This window comes from Poecilia mexicana, unplaced genomic scaffold, assembly GCF_051168715.1.
Source record: "Poecilia mexicana isolate PSO_F unplaced genomic scaffold, ASM5116871v1 scaffold_18, whole genome shotgun sequence".
Lineage (NCBI taxonomy): Eukaryota > Metazoa > Chordata > Actinopteri > Cyprinodontiformes > Poeciliidae > Poecilia > Poecilia mexicana.
The window spans coordinates 19,594,373-19,615,245 of record NW_028263387.1 but is presented as its reverse complement, the minus strand read 5'-3'; the positions used below and the strand labels follow the sequence as shown (position 1 = coordinate 19,615,245).

The following is a 20,873-nucleotide window of genomic DNA, read 5'->3' as shown; positions in this document are numbered from 1 at the left end:
TTAAAAGTTTGAGTTGACTTTCTGTAGAATTAAATCAAAGAAATTTTAAATGTTTATTAGAACAAAATAAATGATTTGAGTAAGAATGACTTAAATTTGTCATGTTAAACCCCCTTATGAATTAAGTTATAAAAACTTAGCAAATTGAGTTGGAAGAACTTAGTAAATTGAGTTGGATGATCATAATAAATTGAGTTGGTCAGACTTAGGATACAAAACTGGCGTTGAACTCAATTGTTTTAAGTAAAGTCAAAGTGAAAAGTTCCTTCAGGTTAAAGATTTGTAAGTTTTGAGTTGAATGAACACAAAAAAGTAAGTTGTCATAGCAAAAGCAAAAGAATTAAGTTAAATTAATGTAAATAAGTCCATAAGATGAACTACAGCCAAAAACACTTTTTAGAGTGCAGCAGCTGAATGTGACTTATTCTAATTTGGCAGAGCTGTAGAGGAGTTCCTTCAATTGGGATGAAACAATTTAGCTCAGTTCATCACATCACATCAGACGGGACCCAAATGCAATATATGCAGAAATGTATCTACTAGAATTCAGCATGGATTAGATTGGTATAAAATGTTGCCAGCCAAAGTGTATGAAACATTATTATCAAATGGAATAAAGTACAGGAACACTGAGTTTGGGGACACAACAAGAAAAGTTGAGAATAATAGAGCTAACATCCTGAGGAATTTCCAGATCAAGCTCTGTCGGTCCGTCCGTCCGTCCTGTGGCAGCAGTGATTAATGTAGCAATCTGAAACAGCAGCAACATAAAAAAGAAACAGGAAAAGCTTAAAAATGCCTAGGGCTCAATGAAGAAACGCTAGAGTTGTAGAATGTGGAGGCTTCAGCAGGGCAGCTGAGACTGAGACCTCAAAACCACAGAGAGTTTTCATCAGATTCCACCACCAACATCTGAGATCTCTTTAATTAGCACAACCAGCTAACGAGCTGTAGAACCGTTAAGGTCCAGAGAACCTAGAGAACCAAAGCTTTAAGTATACATGACATGGAAATGTTATTGTAATGTTATTATGCTATTTTACATCACAACTGTAACTGATGCTGTAAATAATACTTTCCTGTGAAATGGATCTGCCATAGATAACCTGGGGAAAATGAAAGTAAAGGAGCATCTTACACTGTAGGTGATATTAGAGCAAGCAAGAATAATGCAGGGTGTGTGTAGTTTCATTTGCCTTTGTACATACATTTGCAAATTTATGTGCAAAGAAGATAAGAAACTTTGCAATGCAAAGCAGAAAGTGTGAATGAAGCACCTTGTGAAAGAGCAAAATCAGTGCTACAGTCTGGAACATGAGAAAGAAACAAGATGTTTCTGAGAAACCGATGTTTTTGTTCTTCACACGGAAAGCTGTTTCTGCCATGCAGGGGCGACGGTGGATCAGAGGGCAGTAGTTCATGTAATTATCACTTCTTTACTTGATCTTTAACCACAACAGCATAATATGAAATCAAACTAAATATGAAATCTATCTAAAAATCTGCAGAAACAGACGGATAAAATCACTGAACGTTTTTTGAGTTTGCTTCTGTGACTGCATTTTAAGACGGTCCAGTTATTATGTCTTTGTCGCCCCCTGCTGGACTTGTTGGGGTGACTGATTTGTGGTCACTTTTCCTTTCTCATGTTTTACCTGATGTTATGCTCTTGAGAGCAGGTAAAGGATCGGTGCACACCTGAACAAACACATGAACAAGGAGGGAAAGAGAAACCCCCCCAGGAGTAATTAAATACTTTCTATTTAGTAAAATAATCACAAGATTAAACATGGTTGTTAAATGTTTCTGACATAGCCATGAATTACATATTTTTATCCTCATGTCTTACTGAAAGTGTCACTTTGATTCATAATAAGACAATGGGTCTTTTTAAGACTGAAACATGAAAGTAAGTTTGAAAGAAAATTCAGTACGGTTTGATATGGTGCTAATCTTCATGACAACAGATTCTTTGTAAAACCTGTGTCCTGCTCAACTTGTTTCTGCTTATTAAGCTAATTCAAGGTGAGAAGAAAACCCTCCTTATATAACGTTACCAAAACATGTGGCCTCAAATAGTTAGTGTAGAGCTTTAAACTGCAATAAAGAGTAGGTTTCACAGAGCAATGATACATTGACCAGAGTACAGGCTGATTCCGAAATAATGTTGATTAAATTCTAATCTGACAGAGTATAACAATCAGGAAATGAAGTTTTTTATTCTTTCCCTTTGGTAAACAGTCAATAATGAGGACAGATCTACGAGGAAGGACATTTATTAACCCTATAAAGCCTGACCCATCAAAAAATAGTCAGAAAATTCAGTTTTTTTAGAATTAGGATCTTCGTGAAGCAAAATCATTTTTTTTAATTATCTCATTATTTTATGAGATAATTTTTGTATCACATTTGACTCCATTACTTACTACTATATTCTTCCTCTTTGAGTGAGTTGCAGTTTTATGTGTTTTTTGAGTTTAGTAACCATAAGGCCTCTAGATGGAGGCCTTATCATTATCTCCAGTAGCAACAGATAGTTTTTTATTCTGTTTTACAGAAAACAAAAGTAAAGAAAAAAAGAAAAGAAAAATAATAATCTGAGAAAAATAATGTAGTAACTCATGATCCTTGTGGTTCTGCTTTTGTGTTTTCTGTGAATTTATTTATTTTTTTATTAATTATTCACACACTGCCATGGGTCCTTCCTACCTATGACTTCTTCTCTTTCATTGTTTCTTGCTATTGAAGGATCACCAGATGGCATGTAGGCAAAAAAGGAAAATTCAAAACTAATATTTAATTGCAAAACTAAATACAATGGAAAGGTAGAGTCTGTCAATTATGAAGACAAACAGAGAGCAAGAATATTAGCAAATCTGGTGAACTATAGAGGAAGAGTCCAGGTAGGGTGCAGCAAAAGTACTGATCTCATCAGAATGTATATGCAGGAGAAATAATATCAGAAAGGAATAAATACAATTACCTTACCTAAAAACATTTAATAAAATAACTAAGCTGAATTTCATAAAAAGTGAATATAGTTTAATTTCTTTTGAATCTAAATTTGCCATTTTGTGTCTTTTTTTAATCTAACAATTTTCCTCAAATAAACAAATTATACATAATAAATCCTAATAAATTGAAGTATGGTAGAAAGAAGAAACTAACAAAGATAAAACCATCTTAACCATTGGTTAGACGAAAGGTGATGATGCATGATAGAATATTAATTAAGAAATGGAATTTCTTAATTTCTTTAATGAACGTAAATACACTTTCATTAATCCATGATCCTCGATTTCATCCTTGGATTTCTTCACGGTTTGATGATGCGAACTTTCAGGGAAAACTGTGATAAACCATGTGCTTTGAAGAACTGAAAAACAAAACACATTTCAACGTTGCAAAAGTCATTTAAATTCAAGTTAAATGATAAATAAACGTAGAAAGATTTAAACTTCAACAAAAGTTGGTCTCACCTCCACTAAAACATCTTCCATCTCTGAATCTGATGGTTGTGTCTGAGAATTTAATTGAAGTTTCATTCTAATAATATAGGCTGTTGACACAAAAATACATAGTGATGACGTCAAAATATAACAATTTACATGGTAATTTGGAGGATTTTCAATATAGTTCAGAAATGAACACTGGTGTAACAATGGCTTAATTATTTGGTAAAATCTTTAATGCAACTATTACCATCTAGTTTCCAGTAAGAGAGAGAAAATTGAACTAATTTTCACACAACTTTGATTGGATGGATCTCATTGATTGCTGGCATTGACAGTTTATTATAAACCTTAAAAACGTAAATCAAATTTGGTGAATAGGCTAATTTATTAAAGGGACAAAATAACTACAAGCATCTTACAAATGGATTTACTTACTTGGTTCTTTAGTTGAAGGTCAAGCAGATTCCAGCACAATGATGGTTGTCAACATAAAAACAAGAATATATTGGATGAATTAAGATCAAACATTTCTGGAGTCAAGAAGATTTTAACTAACATGTTTAATGAAATATTAATGTAATTACTTTCTTCAATTTGTAGCAGTTATTTCCTTAAATCTGCAATAAAACCATTTGGAGCAAAATCTAATTCTTCAAGTTAAACAAAATAAAATAATTTTTTTATGTGTATTTTTGTCTGAAGTTAATAAAATTAGGCAGTTTTTAAGTGAAAAGCACTTCCTGTGAAAGTCTGCCTATCTTGTGCAGCTGACTTGTAAAAGTGCGATCAGCAATGTTCAATTTCTATCCATTTATACATTATAAGTAAATAAATAATCTCACCAAGGAAAGCTACAAGCTGTACTCCACTGCTTCTGATGCTCTCAAACACAGAGAAGAGAGTGAATGTGTATTTGGTTCCAGGAATCAGAGATGAAACTGTGTGGATCACTGGTCCGTCTCCATCTGGTGCAGTGATGTTTGTCTCTGTGCCATTAAACTGGAGAACAAAGCTGGTGTTGTTGTTGATTTTATTCCACTGCAGGATGATGCTGCTCTTGTATTGTCCTGATTTTTTAAATCCTTCTGCATTTTGAGGAGCTGAAATAGAGAAATTTTATATTAGATTGTTGCAGGTTGGGTTTCTTGTACATCTATGAGATGCCGGTATCTTCATGGTAGCTCAGACAAAGAAAATTAAAAAAAACATGTCCAAGCCAATCAAACAGTAGAGCGAAGGGAATATATGATTGTTTTTGCCATCTATTTTATAAACACATTATTGATCTTTCCATCACATTTTTCATCTTACAAAACTATAACAGGATGTTTTATGTTCTCAGCCAGAGAAGAGAGATAAAGTTCTATAGTTATAGTTTTATTGTTCTCTTTGACATCTATGAGTCTTTTCCTGTGTTTTCTCCCAAATGATCCAAACATGGTGGTCCAAGCCACCAAAGCTGACTGTCAGTGGAATATCTTACCTGTAACAGCTGTCAGTTGTCCTCCACTGTTTCTCACATTTCCAATCACAGTGTAGAGAGTGAATGTGTAAATGGTTCCAGCAGTGAGAGATGAGACTGTGTAGTTCACTGTTGCAGCTCCATCTGCTGCATTGATGTTTGTCTCTGTGCCGTTATACTGGAGAACAAAGCTGGTGGTGATCGCGCTCCACTGCAGAGTGATGCTGGTCTCACTTTGTGCCAGAACTACGAAGGGCGGAATTTCTAACGCAGATAAACACAACATGAAATACAATATAAATATTTATTTTTATTTTACCAAACATAAAAATTTTGCTACACATTTGGTTCGGTTAAGGAAGTAACTGAAATTACTAAAAATCTAACAATAATTAGGGTTCATGTATGTGTGTGACCATTCTTAATTCTTTATAAATTATTACCATAAAACTTTACCTGCACAATATGCCAGCCAACATGCAGTTGGCTGTTGAAGTTTGTAGACGTAGTAACCAGAACAAACTTTGATCTGGATGGTGTGGGAGGCAAAATGGCAGCAGGAACCCCACCAAGCGTTACACACAGTGCGAGTTACGATTTCATTAAGCTGAACTGGATGAGGTTCGGTTATCCATAAGGGAACATCGGCTCCGCAACGGTTTTCTGCTACACATTTCTCTGGCATCCGAGCGTTGGTCTGACCCAAATAAAAGCGATACCAACCACTCCAGACAATGTTTCGGTCACAGCGTAAGATTGTTTGGTCTGTATTCTCTGTTGAACGCCAGGCATCGTTCACCACAGTGTATGTGGCACAGGGGTCAATGCATTGATCAACTCCATTGGTGGTGATGCACTCTGTGCCAGAAGGACAACAATCACAGCCGGTACAAAGAGCTTGGTCATCATCAAATACAACATGTGGAAAAAAACAGAAGATAAACATTAAAAGTTTAAAGATACCAAATACTTTTGCTTTTATTTTGACCTATCAGATTTTGAGAGGATGTGGGTGAAGGGGTTTTTCTGCACCCGAGAACAGATTAGCGGCTAAGTAAGATCATAATATCTTCCATAATTTCTTATCACTAAATGCAATTCCACAGTCTGACAGGTTCATGTTAAATCCAGTTGCAGACAATTTTTCTACAGAGACTTAATGAGTCTCTGAAGATCTCTCTGCTTGCTGTGAACAAAGATCAGAAAGTTCTCACTCCATTTCATTTTGAAACTGTTGCTCCTGTTAACATAAAACTCATTTTAAGAAATTTTATGATGAATTTCACTTTGCTCTGGTTCAAAGGAGACTCATGTTTAATTGTTACACAGCAGATTTTAGAGTAAGCTGAATGAGAAAATTATTCCCCAAATCTTTTCTCAACCTTTGTTTAGGAGCCTTTCGAATGTCTTAAATTAATCAATAGCTGATAGGCCTTCTTGAACGACCAACCAACAGACTGAAGATAAAAGTAACAGATTTCTCTTTCATAATAAGATGTAAAGTCTTACCAGTAGCCACAGAGATCAGTGAAGTTTGGAGAAAAACTGCCATCAAAACAGAAACAAAATATGAAAATAGATGATCAATACATTTGAAATTAGACATTTACATATAATATATTTAAAACAATTTGCTAAATGCCAGAATAATAGCAGAGAAAACATTTTTCATGTAACTTTAAGCAAGTCAACTAAAATCAGTTAAACTGTTAGAAAAATCTCAGAGGGACGTCATTGATTTGTTAGACTAGATCATAGTTAAATCCAGGCGCACCTGTACTGTAAACACACCGCTTAAAGGTTTGAGATCATACAAAAGTTTAAACAAATCAGTCAGGCTGTCATAAACAGTTTAAACAAATCTGATTTGTCTATGGACTTCGTAAAGATGCTGAAGTAATCTCATTTTCCAACACTGGTGAAAAAACATTTAGTGAGGAAGATCACATTATCCACTGGCAACATGAAGAAGCCAGATTATAGTTTGAAAACACACTAAGAAATAAATAACTTAATTTTTAGTGATGACTGAAGCGTTTTTCCCCCCATATATTGTTATATCTGGAGAATAAAGGTGGAATTTCATAAATATATTCCAGCATCAATTGAAGAAATCATCCTGAAAGTTACAGCTCAACAACAAATTGGTCTTCTGAATGGAAAACAACAATAATAATTATTTTAGATAATCAAGAAAGGACAGCAAAGTTAATGTTTTGGAGTAGCCATCACAAAACCCTGGTGTAAGACCAATATAAATAGTTTGTTCAAGCTGTAAACAAAAGTTACATTAATAGAAATTATAAATAATTTTGGTAATTCTAATGTACCTAAAAGTTGAGGAAAGGTTTGGACCCACGATTTCCTTGTATTGAGGTGAAAGTGCCAATCACACCTCATGTGCATTTTCATGTACACTATGAAAATGTACATAGTGCACATGTACATGTTCAACACATTACTTTGATTTTAACTTTTTTCTAAGGTTGCATCTCTGCTTCAGTTTCCCTCTGTGGAAGAAAGTCTAAAAGAAAAAAGACGTTAAGAAGTTAGAATAATAAAAACAACAGACACAAACCTGAGAGCCCAAACAGGATGAGCCTGTAATCCATCAGTGAAAGCTTGAGATAAATTAAAGTATCAAGAAAATAAGTTCAACATCCAAACACTACAAATGCATTTCACAACACAGAGAAGCGGATGACAGCTTCAGGCTTTCAAGGCACACAGAGACAAAGTCTTGAGATGCTCTACATGTTTAAAGGTACTACAGATGGGTGTGGCATGACATATATTGTCACTTCCCAGGATGTGTGACAGTAAAAACACGGAAATTATGATAGCAGATTAGTGTCATTTGATTTAAAGTTCAACATTTCTAGAGTTCATAGAAGGAGAAGTTGCATCATTATGTCTGTTTTATTGCCAACATTATTGTTTGTGAGACTGAGAAGGTCAGGAGTTTAGGAGAACCACAGGAGTTTTACTGGGTTAAATCTCTGGGTTACACCCCCTGTTAAAACACAGTTCAATCAAATGATTGAAATATCTCTACAGTATGCAATCACGTCTAGCAAAGGTCTGGAAATGAGACATTAAATTGTTTCAGGTGAGTTTTAGCAGGGATGCATCTAAAACCTGCAAGTAGCTCTAGAGAACTACGATTGGAGACATGTCGTCTGTTTTAAGGTATAAAGTTACAAGTTAAAGTTACTGTCAAAGGACAGTAACTGTTGGTCTGGTTTAGTGGTTTAATGGGGCAGATTTCTGCATTCACACAGCAGCTGAATGTGACCTATTCTATTTTGGCAAAGAGGAGTTCCTTCAATTGGGATGAAAAGATTCAGCCTAATTCATCACACCAGACTGGACCCAAATGGAATATATGCACAGATATACCTACTAGGATTCAGCATTTATGAGTTTGGTATAAAATGTTGCCAACCAAAGTGTATGAAACATTATTATCAAATGGAATAAAGTACAAGAACATTTGAGTTTGGGGACACAACAAGAGAAGTTGAGAATAACAGAGTTAACATCCTGTGGGATTTCCAGATCAAGCTTTATATAAAAACAAAAGATAGGCAGCCAACTGGACACTGTGGCAGCAGTGATTAATGTAGCAATCTGAAGCAACAGCAACATAAAAAAGAAACAGGAAAAGCTTAAAAATGCCTAGGGCTCCATGAAGAAACGTTGAGGCTTCAGCAGGGCAGCTGAGACTGAGACCTCAAAACCACAGAGAGTTTTCATCAGATTCCACCACCAACATCTGAGATCTCTTTAATTAGCACAACCAGCTAACGAGCTGTAGAACCGTTAAGGTCCAGAGAACCTAGAGAACCAAAGCTTTAAGTATACATGACATGGTAATGGAGTCTATTTATATCACAACTGTAACTGATGCTGTAAATAATACTTTCCTGTGAAATGGATCTGCCATAGATAACCTAAGGAAAATTAAAGTAAAGAAGCATATTACACTATAGGTGATATTAGAGCAAGCAAGAATAATGCAGGGTGTGCATAGTTCCATTTGCCTTTGTACTTAGAAGCATTGGACATTTGCAAACTTCTGTGCAAAGAAGATAAGAAACTTTGCAATGCAAAGCAGAAAGTGTCAATGAAGCACCTTGTGAAAGAGCAAAATCAGTGCTACAGTCTGGAACATGAGAAAGAAACAAGATGTTTCTGAGAAACCGATGTTTTTGTTCTTCACACGGAAAGCTGTTTCTGCCATGCAGGGGCGACGGTGGATCAGAGGGCAGTAGTTCATGTAATTATCACTTCTTTACTTGATCTTTAACCACAAGAGCAAAATATGAAATCAAACTAAATATGAAATCTAGCTAAAAATCTGCAGAAACAGACGGATAAAATCACTGAATGTTCTTAGAGTTTGCTTCTGTGACTGCATTTTAAGACGGTCCAGTATTAATGTCTTTGTCGCCCCCTGCTGGACTTGTTGGGGTGACTGATTTGTGGTCGCTCTTTCTTTCTCATGTTTTAACTGATATTTCTGAGTAACATAAATTGATACATAGGAATCAAGATTTTTTTAAGAGGATTATAATCTGATATTATTCCCCCTATATGTATTAAACTTTGGGTGAACCTGCCAGCAATTTTAATCTACCAGATTAAAACATTTGTTTCTGCATGATTGAACTGTTCTCTTATTTTAACCTTACCTTAAAGATCAAGTAAAAAGTTAAACGTACATGAATAAACATGTTGGCTTTTGGTAACTGATAGTCAAGAATGAGGATGTGCTCAATCCTAACAATGAGCCTTTTCTCAAGACTCCTACTTTTCTTCATACCGTTATTGATAACTCAGTTTGTCTATGTAGTTTAAAAACAGGGATATTTTATGAACTAATATAAGTAATTATTCTTTCAAAAACTCCTTAACTGTTTGTTCTTCTGCTGCTCTATATTCGCAGAGTCATATGGGTGAAACCAAATATTTCAGCTGTCTAAAATAATCTGGCATGCGGAGGAAATGACTGCCTCCTCTGCATGCCAACAATAATTTAATAAGTTCATTTATTCAAGTCAGGTATTTGGCAGAAGGGAAACACCTGCTCAGGCCCAGGGCGGCATAGTCGGGAAATCCCCCCCCCTGCATGCCACCCCCTTCCCCGGACTGGAAGCTGTTTGTTGTTTTTACCTTAAAGTGGCCAACTCTCTGTTACTCCTATGTCGATTTGATGATTTGATACAGTAGGGGTCCTCCGCACTTATGTGCCTTCTGCCTCGTTTTTCAGCAGTTAAAACTGTTTAAGTTGTTAAGCTGTAAGCCGCCTTTAAACGCAATATGAGCGCTAAGACGCTCGCACTGGGTTTACACCTTTGCAGTACTCAGGTGTGTTAGAATCATGGCAGAAAACCCGCAAAAAGCAAAGAACTTTGCACAGTTTCCCCCCAAACTAACCGACAGAGTTGAGTAATGCTGTTGGATGCAGGTAATGTTGGCTAAAAGATGACTAGCTAAGCACGTTAAGCCTGTTAACAAGTAGCCTGATATCAGATACCTGATGTCGATATTTAAAAAGTTACAACTTTTTTTTGAAAAGGTACTAGAGTAATTTTACTACCTTTTTCTTTTACTTGAGTAATATATATATATATATATATATATATATATATATATATATATATATATATATATATATATATATATATATAGCGCTGTGCGCGCTCCCGACGCAGGGGGAACAGATTTTCACATGGGAGTATTTGTGCCTCTGTCACCTGATTCAAATGACTGCCTCCTCTGCATGCCATAAAATGATCCAATAAGTTCATTTATTCACGCCAAGTGTTTGGCAGAAGGGAAACTGGAGGCTGTGATCCCTGAAGACCGGCTTTGAGAACCACTGCCTTACGGTGAGTGATGCAGGTGTTCATATGAGAACTATTTCCACTTGGCTTTGTGGTGAAGGCGTGCTGTGGGCTCCCCGCAATTTCTTATTGGTGGCCGTCTGTCTCTTCCAAAGGCCGTATGATCCAGGTTAGTTTTGGGTTCTTCTTGCGTTCTGGGTTTTTGCGGGACTTGCTTGTGATCCTCCGCGGCTCTCTCTCTCTGCTCCTGATCTCTCCAGGTGCGCCACATGCAGGCATGTGGCGCACCTGGAGGGATCAGGCCGCGTCAAAGCCGCTGCCTCCCTAAATGTGCCAAAATTATTATTATTATTATTATTATTATTAGTTTTTAAATTAATTTTAGGAGGTCACAAATTTAGCTTTGGTAGTAAAATGACTCAAAATGTACCACATATTCCACAGGGTTCTAAACAAAGTTAGTGTAAAATATCTTTTTGTAAAGAAATAAATAAATTGTTCGGCCAGTCAAAGTGACATGAGGAAAATAGGCCCCACTTTTGACGCGACATGTAGATTTATGAAAACCTGACATAAACAGGCACAGACAGACACAATCACATGTTCCCATCCTCATCCACTCACATAATGTAAGAACATACAAAAATGGATGGCATACACACACTCACACACCCAATTATTCCCAGGTCGACTGAGAATAATATCAGAAATCTTGTGTAAACAAAGCCTCAGGTAACATCTACATAACACCTAAGTTCCTCAGTTGGTTTGGTTTTCTCATCACATCCTCATTCCCCTGTTTGAGAGAACATGGGGAAAAATGTCACATTTAAAAAAAAAAAAAAATCTGACAAGTTCTTGATATGAAACCATGTCCACTTGTAAAAACTTAATTGAACAGCTACAGACTCCAGTATCATGTGGTTTGCAGCACATGCAAGATATTTTTTAAGTGGGAAGAGATCAGTAATAGAAAGGCAAGAACCACCAATAACCTCAGTAATTAGTGTTTCATATTTTTAGTATGAAATGCAAGTCATGTTTTCAAATTTAGACATGTCGAAAATATCAGTCTGCTTTTCTTTTCTTTTTCTTTTTTTTAAAGATTTCATTCATGGAACATTGGTTGATCTTCGTTGGGCTCACTGGTTTGTAAAATGTCTTTTTTTATATCTATTTGTGATTGTTTATAATATTGAGCTTCTTTTATATCATGGTCACTGACTTACCAGCACCTCTGAAAAAGCAAGGTTGAGTTAGAATGAGGAAAATAAAGTGTAAATATTTTTCTTCTTATGTAGTTAATATGCATGCCAATCTTTCAAGATTGTTTGCATAGTTTGTTGTCACCAAGCAAGCAGACAGAGGTTCTTTACAACATGACACTTCAGCAATGAGAAATGAGGCAGCGTGCATTAAAGGCTCAGATATACTTTAATTCCCAGGAAAGAAATCTGTTTGCCATTTTATGTTTGATATAAAAATTTTTTAATTAAAATTACACATTTTACACTCAAAGTGTAGCTGTCACAATTTTTTATTTTTTTTTTGAGGGAAGTGTTCACATGCATTGGTATTGAAAGAAAACTGTGCAATTTAGTGGCCACAAGCAGAAATTGTGCAACTGACCAACACATTAAGATTTCTAGCATTGTCCTGACCTTAAAAGCTTACGCCTGTCTGAAGGTAGAGTTTCACCGTGTTACTGAACTTAGGGAAGAGTTTGTTGACCCTACAGGCAACATTCACTACCTCCAGTTTCTCTTTCCGTCAGAATATGAGTGTGTCCCAGAAAGGTTTTGCTCCTGTGTGTGTTTCTTCAATAGAAAGCAGGTTTATACAGAAGTAGTCTGCATAAATATGTACATATTCATTTTTTCCAGGCGCTCTGCTGCAAGTTAGCTTTGCCGGAACGTATCACTACTACTTTATTCGGACATCACTAAACTGGGGAAATGCTCAGACTGCCTGCAGACGTAACTACACGGACATGGCCACCATCGAAAACTCAGCTGACGTCGAAGCTGTAAAAAACTTAAACTATACAGGTGGGTTAACGATAACTTCTTTAGTAAAACCAGTTTTGTGAGAGAGCATGGATCTTATCAGTTTGTCTTACTCAGCAGTTAGAGACACAAACTGTTTTCTACAATTGTTACAGGAAAGGCTTGGATTGGCCTCTATGATGAATTGGTAAACAGCTGGAAGTGGTCTCTAAGCAACAGCAGCTTCTATGGGGAAGGAGCATCAACATTTAGAAACTGGGACAGTGCAGAACCTACCAATATTGGTGGAATAGAAAACTGTGTTGTGTTGTATTCCTCCACGGGGAAATGGCACGACTACCCCTGCAGCAGCACATTTCACTTTGTCTGCTACAATGGTAAGCTATCATTTTATTTTTATTCATGTAGCTATGCACACCACATCAACCCTCACACCTGAATATGGGAAGCATCATAGTCAATCAACTCACGCAGTTGCTTCGTGACTATACCACTCAGGTCAAACATTCTCTTTTTCTTCCAAGAACTACCCAGTTTCGCAATAAACTATAAACTGGTTTTAACTTGAAGTTTGTTGTGATGTTGGTATTTTGCCACCAGTCAATGCAGTAGATGTACTTTGTTTTCATCGTTTAAATCGACTTGTTTCTAAAATGCCCTACATATATAAAGTTTCCTAACTTGACTTGATGGGAATGTTGTCAACGTTTTCCCTTCACAGGTATTGTAAACAACAGACCATCCTTTGTTTTGGTTAATGAATACAAAAATTGGACTGCAGCTCAGACACACTGCAGAGGGACTTACATCGATCTCGTCAGGTATGTCAAATACTGAAATAACACTTGAGAATCGGCCAACTAGAATTTGATGCTTTAAATACAAACTTGTTCATCAGACGGTTATACAGAAAACACTGATACTGAAGTTTTTTTTATTGCTGTTTTGTTATATTTTATAAAATATTTTTGGTGTTTTTACAAGGCGAGAAGAAGCATGAGTTCATCTGAGTTACAGATTTTTTTTTTGTTGCATGGTACATCCAAACAGTAACTGCAAACTTAAATCTGTTTTTACAAAGACAAGAGAGACGTGACCGGTGTGTGATTTTTTTTCTTTTTCTCCTTTTTAAATGAACTTTTATAATATTGTGATTCTCCTTCTTTCACAGTGTAAGAACTCTGACAGAAAACAATGAAATAAAAAACCTGATTGGGTCAGAGGATGTGTGGATTGGCTTATATCGTGAAAAGCTGTGGTCCGATGGCAGCACATCTCTGTTTCGGCACTGGGCGAACGGTCAGCCAAACTCGGCTGGTACAACGTGTACGGCTGCGGCTTTTGGGAACCAAGAAGGATGGTTTGATGAAGCGTGCTCACTGAGTTTACCATTCATCTGTTACAGACAACGTAATGTGCTAAAATTACATTGACTGTTTTTGCACGACGCGTTCAATCTGAACAGAGAAACGTAGCTTTGAAGGAGGTCAAGGAATATTTGCGAGCAAGAGGGAATTGGTTTGGGAAAGAGCAGTAAAATATGTGATATTATAATAACATTTTATAGTTATACAATCCAATTCTCATTTCTATTTTCATTGATAAAATATAATTCAGTAACTTATTTTATTTCCACATCTTGCACAAAGCCATTTTAGATTTTCCTTAATTGTGCAGCTAATAACTAATTCTTTATGAACCAATGTGGCCAAATATTTGTTAAACATCCACATAAAGAATATGTATCCAGTTGGATTGAGCAGTAAAATCAACATCTTTGTTTTGGTGTAAAATCGGGCCAATGAAATGCTAAAAACTATGGGATGATTTCACTACTCATCTTTCAGCCCCTAAAAACCCAGAAGGCTTCAGATTACTGAGACAAGATGAGAGCAGCATCACTCTGCAGTGGAACAGAGTCAACAGCAGCATCAGTTTCATTCTCCAGTTTAGCGGCACAGAGACAAACATCAGAGCATCAGATGGAGATGGACCAGTGAACTACACAGTTTCATCTCTCTCTGCTGGAGCCAGATACACATTCACTCTCTTCACTGTGTTTGAGAGCATCAGAAGCAGTGGAGTCAGCATTGCAGCAGCGACTGGTAAGTTTTAAACAAACACATTTTATATCTGTTCTAGACTGCAGAGCACCGTCTGGGCCTTTGGAGATCTGGGAGACACGGTAGGTTGGCTTCATTGTTGGACTCTCACCAGTGACTGCAGCAAGCTGTGCTTAGAGGACAGAGCTGCTGTTCTGCAGCTTTTAGACGCACTCCTTCTCCAGCGAAGGAATGTTTCAAGATGGCAGCACTTGGGTATCGCCCGTCTAAGCTCATGTCTCTGCCCAGAACCAAAGTCTCCTCCTTAGATCCCTCTTCAGTGAATATAGCTCAGGGTTTCTCAGGTTCAAATAAAGTCCAGGTACACTGACTGAAACTGAAGAACTGGGACAGCACATCATCTCAGATTCCAGGGCAATTTTTCATGGGAACTAAGTCAATGAAAGGTACAGTAACATCATTGTTCTTAGTGATAAGATCTTGAATACACAAACAGCTGACCTCAATTTCTCTGAAGATCAGGTTCAAATATGCCTTCTGCACGCGATTAATACGACTGCCGGTTACACAAACATCAGGAGCCACAAGTCTTGTAGCTTTTCCTTTGGCCATCAAATTCAGGACAGTTGTCTAGCGAGGTTTCTGCAATGCAGTGATCTACATTTCCTACCATTATAAACATCTTCAGAAGGCAGGTTCTTGTTTCTGTGCTTAAAGCTTTTTAATGTCACTGGAGATCCGATACTTTAAAGGGAACCTTGATGAATGGGTTTACGTTACACCTGGGTGTGAAACCTGTGGAGCAATCTGTCTAAAGAAACCAAAGAGAGTAGATACATTTTTACTTTCAAGAAAGTGATAAAATATGATATTCTATCAAAGAATTATGAAGTATATTGATTCAATACTCCTGTATTATGACAAAGATAATATATCTTAATTGTTTTTTATATACATTGCCTATTATGTGCATAAAGATGTATCTATATGGATAGTTGGCTGATGCTTAGTTGCTTACAGTATAGTGAATTGTCTTTTGAGAGAAGGGATAGATTATATAAGATTTTATTTTCTTCCAACTTCTCCTTTTCATTCAAAACATTTGTTTACATCAACATGTGATATGTTCATTTTAAACTGATATGAACAAATCATTTAAAAAATGCAGGGAATTCTGGGAGGTGGAGTATATTCTTGTCTGTTCCTTGGCCACGCAGTGAGCGTGTGAATTTGTCCACATGGTTGATTTCCATCAAGGTCAAAGTGTAAAAAGATGCATGACCAACATTGCCACTACACACAGAGAAATTTAGTTTCTGGTGAGAGCCAACATCCAGGGAGCAGCGCAGTTTGAATCAGAAAGGGCTTAAACGTAACCTTTCAGTTATTTGCAGTACTGTCATAATGTGAGACAGTGGTTATATTCACAGTGAGTAGACCCTAAAAACACGAAGAACTATAACAATCAAGCACAAAAAGTTAAAGTCATGAGTAGTCAGGTGTAAGATAAAAGCAAAAGAGAGAGGAAATTTGACTCACATTGGAAAATTGTGTCTTTTTAGCATCTGATGTCAGGTAGATGCTAAAAAGAGACTGAGATTTTCCTTTGAGATTTTGATCTCCACCTCAGTATAAATATCCAGACTCTCAAATCATATGTAATTCTTAGATTTTAACAACATGTCTTTTGTCTTTCTTTTAGCTCCTAAAAATGCAAAAAATCTCACACAATATGCACAAGATGAGAGCAGCATCACTCTGCAGTGGAATAAAATCAGCAACAGCACCAGCTTTGTTCTCCAGTTTAATGGATCAGAGATAAACATCAGTTCACCAGATGGAGATGGACCAGTAACTCACACAGTCTCATCTCTCACTGCTGGAACCAGATACACATTCAATCTCTTCTCTGTGTTTGAGAACGTCAGAAGCAGTGGAGTACAACTTCAAGCTGTTACTGGTGAGGAATTAAATACATTAATTTATTCAAAACCAAGGTCAACGATTTTTAATTGACATGAGGTTTTTGAGAAAGTCACTTCATCACCAAAGTCCAATGAACTGAAGACATAATTTAGCTCCTATTCTTTTCTTTCAGCCCCCCAAAATGCAGAAAGCTTCACATCACTGAGACAGGATGAGACCAGCATCACTCTGCAGTGGGATGTTGTCAATAACAATGTCAGCTTCATCCTGCAATATAATGAAACAGAGTTGAATATAGCACCACCTGCTGGACAACAACCATTACTTCTGACAGTTTCATCTCTCACTGCTGGAACCAGATACACATTCACTCTCTACTCTGTGTTTGAGAGCATCAGAAGCAGTGGAGTACAACTTGAAGCTGTTACTGGTAAGGATTTTAAGATAATCCCTTTGTGATTTTAATGATGTATTTCTGTAAAGATCTTCAAATGGTCTTGTACATGTTTAAAATTGATGGAGGACTATGAAGAGGATGCAGAATGACTAAAATGAATGTAGGATGGAGCTTTCCTCTGTTGAACAAATACTAATACAATGAAATTGGTTAATTTTACAGAAACAATTGATATTAAGGGCAGTTTAGATTTCTATAAAAATTGACGTACTACCATAGCTGCTGAATAGATGTTAGATTGAAGACTATTCATCTTTAAATCACCAATAAAACTATTGGCTAAACCAATGTTATCAGCCTACTAATGAATTCTTCTTCTATTTTAGCTCCTAGAAACACAGAAGCTGTGAGAGCATCAGATCAAGATGAGAGCAGCATCACTCTGCAGTGGAATAAAATCAACAACAGCACCAGCTTTGTTCTCCAGTTTAATGGATCAGAGACAAACATCAGTTCACCAGATGGAGATGGACCAGTAACTCATATAGTCTCTTTTCTCACTGCTGGAACCAGATACACATTCACTCTCTTCTCTGTGTTTGAGAACATCAGAAGCAGTGGAGTCAGCATTGCTGCAGTGACTGGTGAGAGATTTATCTTCCTCAAAGTTCAAAGAACACTTTAAGTTAATGATGTTTGTAAGCTGTGAACTAGGATGTGAATGTTTCACCTTGGACTTGGAGTTGGACATAATCAGTGACTCTATGTTGAATCATTTCTAAATCTAATTTTTTCCTCTCAGCTCCTGAAAATGCAGAGGGCTTCAGAGCATCAGGACAAAATGAGAGCAGCATCACTCTGCAGTGGAATAAAGGAGACAACAGCACCAGCTTTGTTCTCCAGTTTAACGGATCAGAGACAAACATCAGTTCACCAGATGGAGATGGACCAGTGACACATACAGTCACATCTCTCACTGCTGGAACCAGATATACATTCATTCTCTACCATGTGTTTATGAATGTTAGGGGCAGGGCTGTAAACATCACGGTTGCTACTGGTAAGACGTAATGTAATTTGTTTATTACGTACACGTATGTATTATCTAATGCATTTCATAGTGCATCTTTAAAACCTTATCAGTAAGACACAGGTGCTTGTATCCTTTTTGCTTCTGTTAAAATCTGTTGAGATATGTCTAGCATGGACTTGTTTCAGTCTGAAATCAGGGGCGTACTATGTAAAATCATAGTCTTTTTAGCTTTGGATTGTGTTATAATGTTATTCCACCATCAAGACCTTATGGATGGTTGCTTTGAGTCTTTCCTGCATTTTTGAGGAACCCTTGAATCTTTGGTTGCAGCCACTCGGGGTACCTTAACACATGCTCTCACAAAGCAACACCTTCTTCCTTGGAGCTGCAGTCTCCAACTGAGCTTCTGCCTCACAGAACATCTCTTCCTGCACCGACCACACTTAGCTGCACCAGACTAGTGGCAGCAGCAATTGGCAACCAATTATTGGTACCACACATCTGTGACTGAGTTTATGATACAAACTTAATCTCAGTTCAACTTTCCTACACTGCAAAAGCACCTGATCAAGCAAATTTGTTCTAGTTTCTAGTGCAAATATCTTAGTGCACATGAAATAAGACAAAGCTAAAGTGCAAGTAATTTTTCATCAAGATACAGGAGCTTGTTTTAAGTAATTTATACTTGAATATTTATGAAAAACATACTAGTTAATATGGGAAAATGTCTTGTTATAAGTGAAATAATTTTTTATTCTGTACAACTTCTAACATTGTCTAACTTCTTATTTTTCGGCATAGCTCCTCAAAATGCAAAAGGCTTCAGAGCATCAGATCAAAATGAGAGCAGCATCACTCTGCAGTGGAATAAAATCAACAACAGCACCAGCTTTGTTCTCCTGTTTAATGGATCAGAGACAAACATCAGTTCACCAGATGGAGATGGACCAGTGACACATACAGTCACATCTCTCACTGCTGGAACCAGATACACATTCACTCTCTTCTCTGTGTTTGAGAGCGTCAGAAGCAGTGGAGTCAGCATCACCACAGCCACTGGTAACTTCTTTAATGTGTAGTTAAGTCAGGGATTTTGCTGTTTATCATCAGCAACATGTTTAGCCAACAAAGTGTGACGTTTTGTGCATAAATCTTACAAATGAATAAATAGTTCAGGAATTAACATTTCTATCAATGTTTCATTAAATTATAATTGTTATTGAAACTTTAGAAAATTATTTTTAATACTTCATGCTTACAGACTTTTTTGTTTGTTTGTTTTATATATATATATATATATATATATATATATATATATATATATATATATATATATATATATATATATATATATATATATATATATATATACATCAACTCACCCAAACATCTGTGTACATCTAAGGACCCAGTAAGTATGATTTTGGTTAATTTACACAGATTCCTGGCATTTGCTTTGTTCCCTTTAGTTGCATTTTTCTCTACTTTTGCATGTTTGAATCCAGTTTCAGATTATCCTTCATATTTTTCCTAAGCAATATAAAAACTTACTTTAAGTTGATATTTTATTATTGGTCAGTGTTTTACTCAAATATTTTCTTAAATATGAATATATGAAAAACAGAAATTTCAATGTTGCTATATGCTAGCTCTGTTTCCTTACAAAATAAAAATATTTTAATTGCAACATTAATAGATGTCATCTTTACTGATTATAACTATTTCATCTGACTTAGAGTGTATTTGTGTCAACAGAATATATTCTTCGAATGAAAATAAGATTACGATCAGCAGGTGACCAGTCAAACTCTAAATTAGAGGAGTTACTGAGAGAGGTAAAATACTACTTCATTTTATCTTAAATTTATTTTTACTTTTAATTCAGGATATTCAGAAATTGCTGTTTCACATAAAACTTTCTTTTTGATTTTGTTTGTATTCCAGCTTTACACAACACTTGGACTCCCACCAGAGATGTTTTCTGTGGCCATTCACTCTGTTACTCCTTGAAGATAAAGAACAAGGACAGTCGTTACTTCATAAGTCAAGTTTAAATAGTTATTTCTTGAATTCTCATTTTCAATTTCTATTATGTAAAGACCAGAATTATAGTTTTTGATACTTGGTAATGGATATGTTGTTGATAAACAATGCAGGGTTACTTTTAATACTTCATTTTTAATGCAGGCGGGTTACTTTTTCTACATATTCACATGGATCTTAGGATTTACAGGAGATGCTCAAAGCAGCGATGCACACATAGATTTTTCAAAACTCTTCCCTGTAATACGACGCATATTCTACTATTTTCTAAATAAAACAAAGGTAAGCTGAAAACAAAAATGACCTTCAGGGTTCTCGTTTTGTATTTTCTGTGAATTTCTTTATTTTTTGTTAGTTATTAAACTGTCACAGGTACTTCCATTATCTTGTTACTCCTCCATCCTCACTTTTATTTGTGCTTAAAGAATCAGAAAATGAGATGATGAAAATGTAAAATGCCAACATAAATGTAATTGCAAACCTAAATAAAATAGAAAGGTGGAGCTTATGAGGTATGAAGCCCAACAAAGGGCAAAATTATCAGCAAGCCTGATGAGGGGAAGAAGCAAAGTCGGGTTCAACAGAATGTTCTGAAAAAGTACTGATCCAACCAGGATCCAACTCTGGGGAAATAATATC

At 36.2% G+C, this 20,873-nt stretch overlaps 2 protein-coding genes and 1 long non-coding RNA gene across 3 annotated transcripts; 1 reads left to right on the top strand and 2 right to left on the bottom strand.

Moving 5' to 3' along the window:
* Nucleotides 1-2,634: 2,634 nt before the first annotated feature.
* Nucleotides 2,635-3,562, bottom strand: LOC148154147 (uncharacterized). Its single transcript, XR_015766076.1, has 2 exons — nt 3,480-3,562; nt 2,635-3,376 (listed from the first exon to the last, which is right to left on the bottom strand). It is a non-coding gene; the product is annotated as an uncharacterized LOC148154147 (long non-coding RNA).
* A 646-nt stretch (nt 3,563-4,208) lies between these two features.
* LOC106913294 (uncharacterized) lies at nt 4,209-7,645 on the bottom strand. The gene is made up of 5 exons (XM_088015502.1): nt 7,496-7,645; nt 6,427-6,462; nt 5,374-5,814; nt 4,939-5,181; nt 4,209-4,555 (listed from the first exon to the last, which is right to left on the bottom strand). Exons 1-5 carry the CDS (start codon nt 7,527-7,529, stop codon nt 4,242-4,244), a joined length of 1,068 nt encoding a protein of 355 aa, XP_087871628.1. The 5' UTR covers nt 7,530-7,645; the 3' UTR covers nt 4,209-4,241.
* Nucleotides 7,646-13,935: 6,290 nt separating this feature from the next.
* On the top strand, nt 13,936-19,270 carry LOC148154146 (receptor-type tyrosine-protein phosphatase eta-like; the record flags this gene model as incomplete). The annotated part of the gene is made up of 5 exons (XM_088016046.1): nt 13,936-14,182; nt 14,620-14,877; nt 16,934-17,191; nt 17,545-17,802; nt 18,993-19,270. Coding segments are annotated over 5 exons (1,299 nt in total), but the record flags the coding sequence as incomplete, so codon positions are not given.
* Between the last annotated feature and the right edge of the window lie 1,603 nt (nt 19,271-20,873).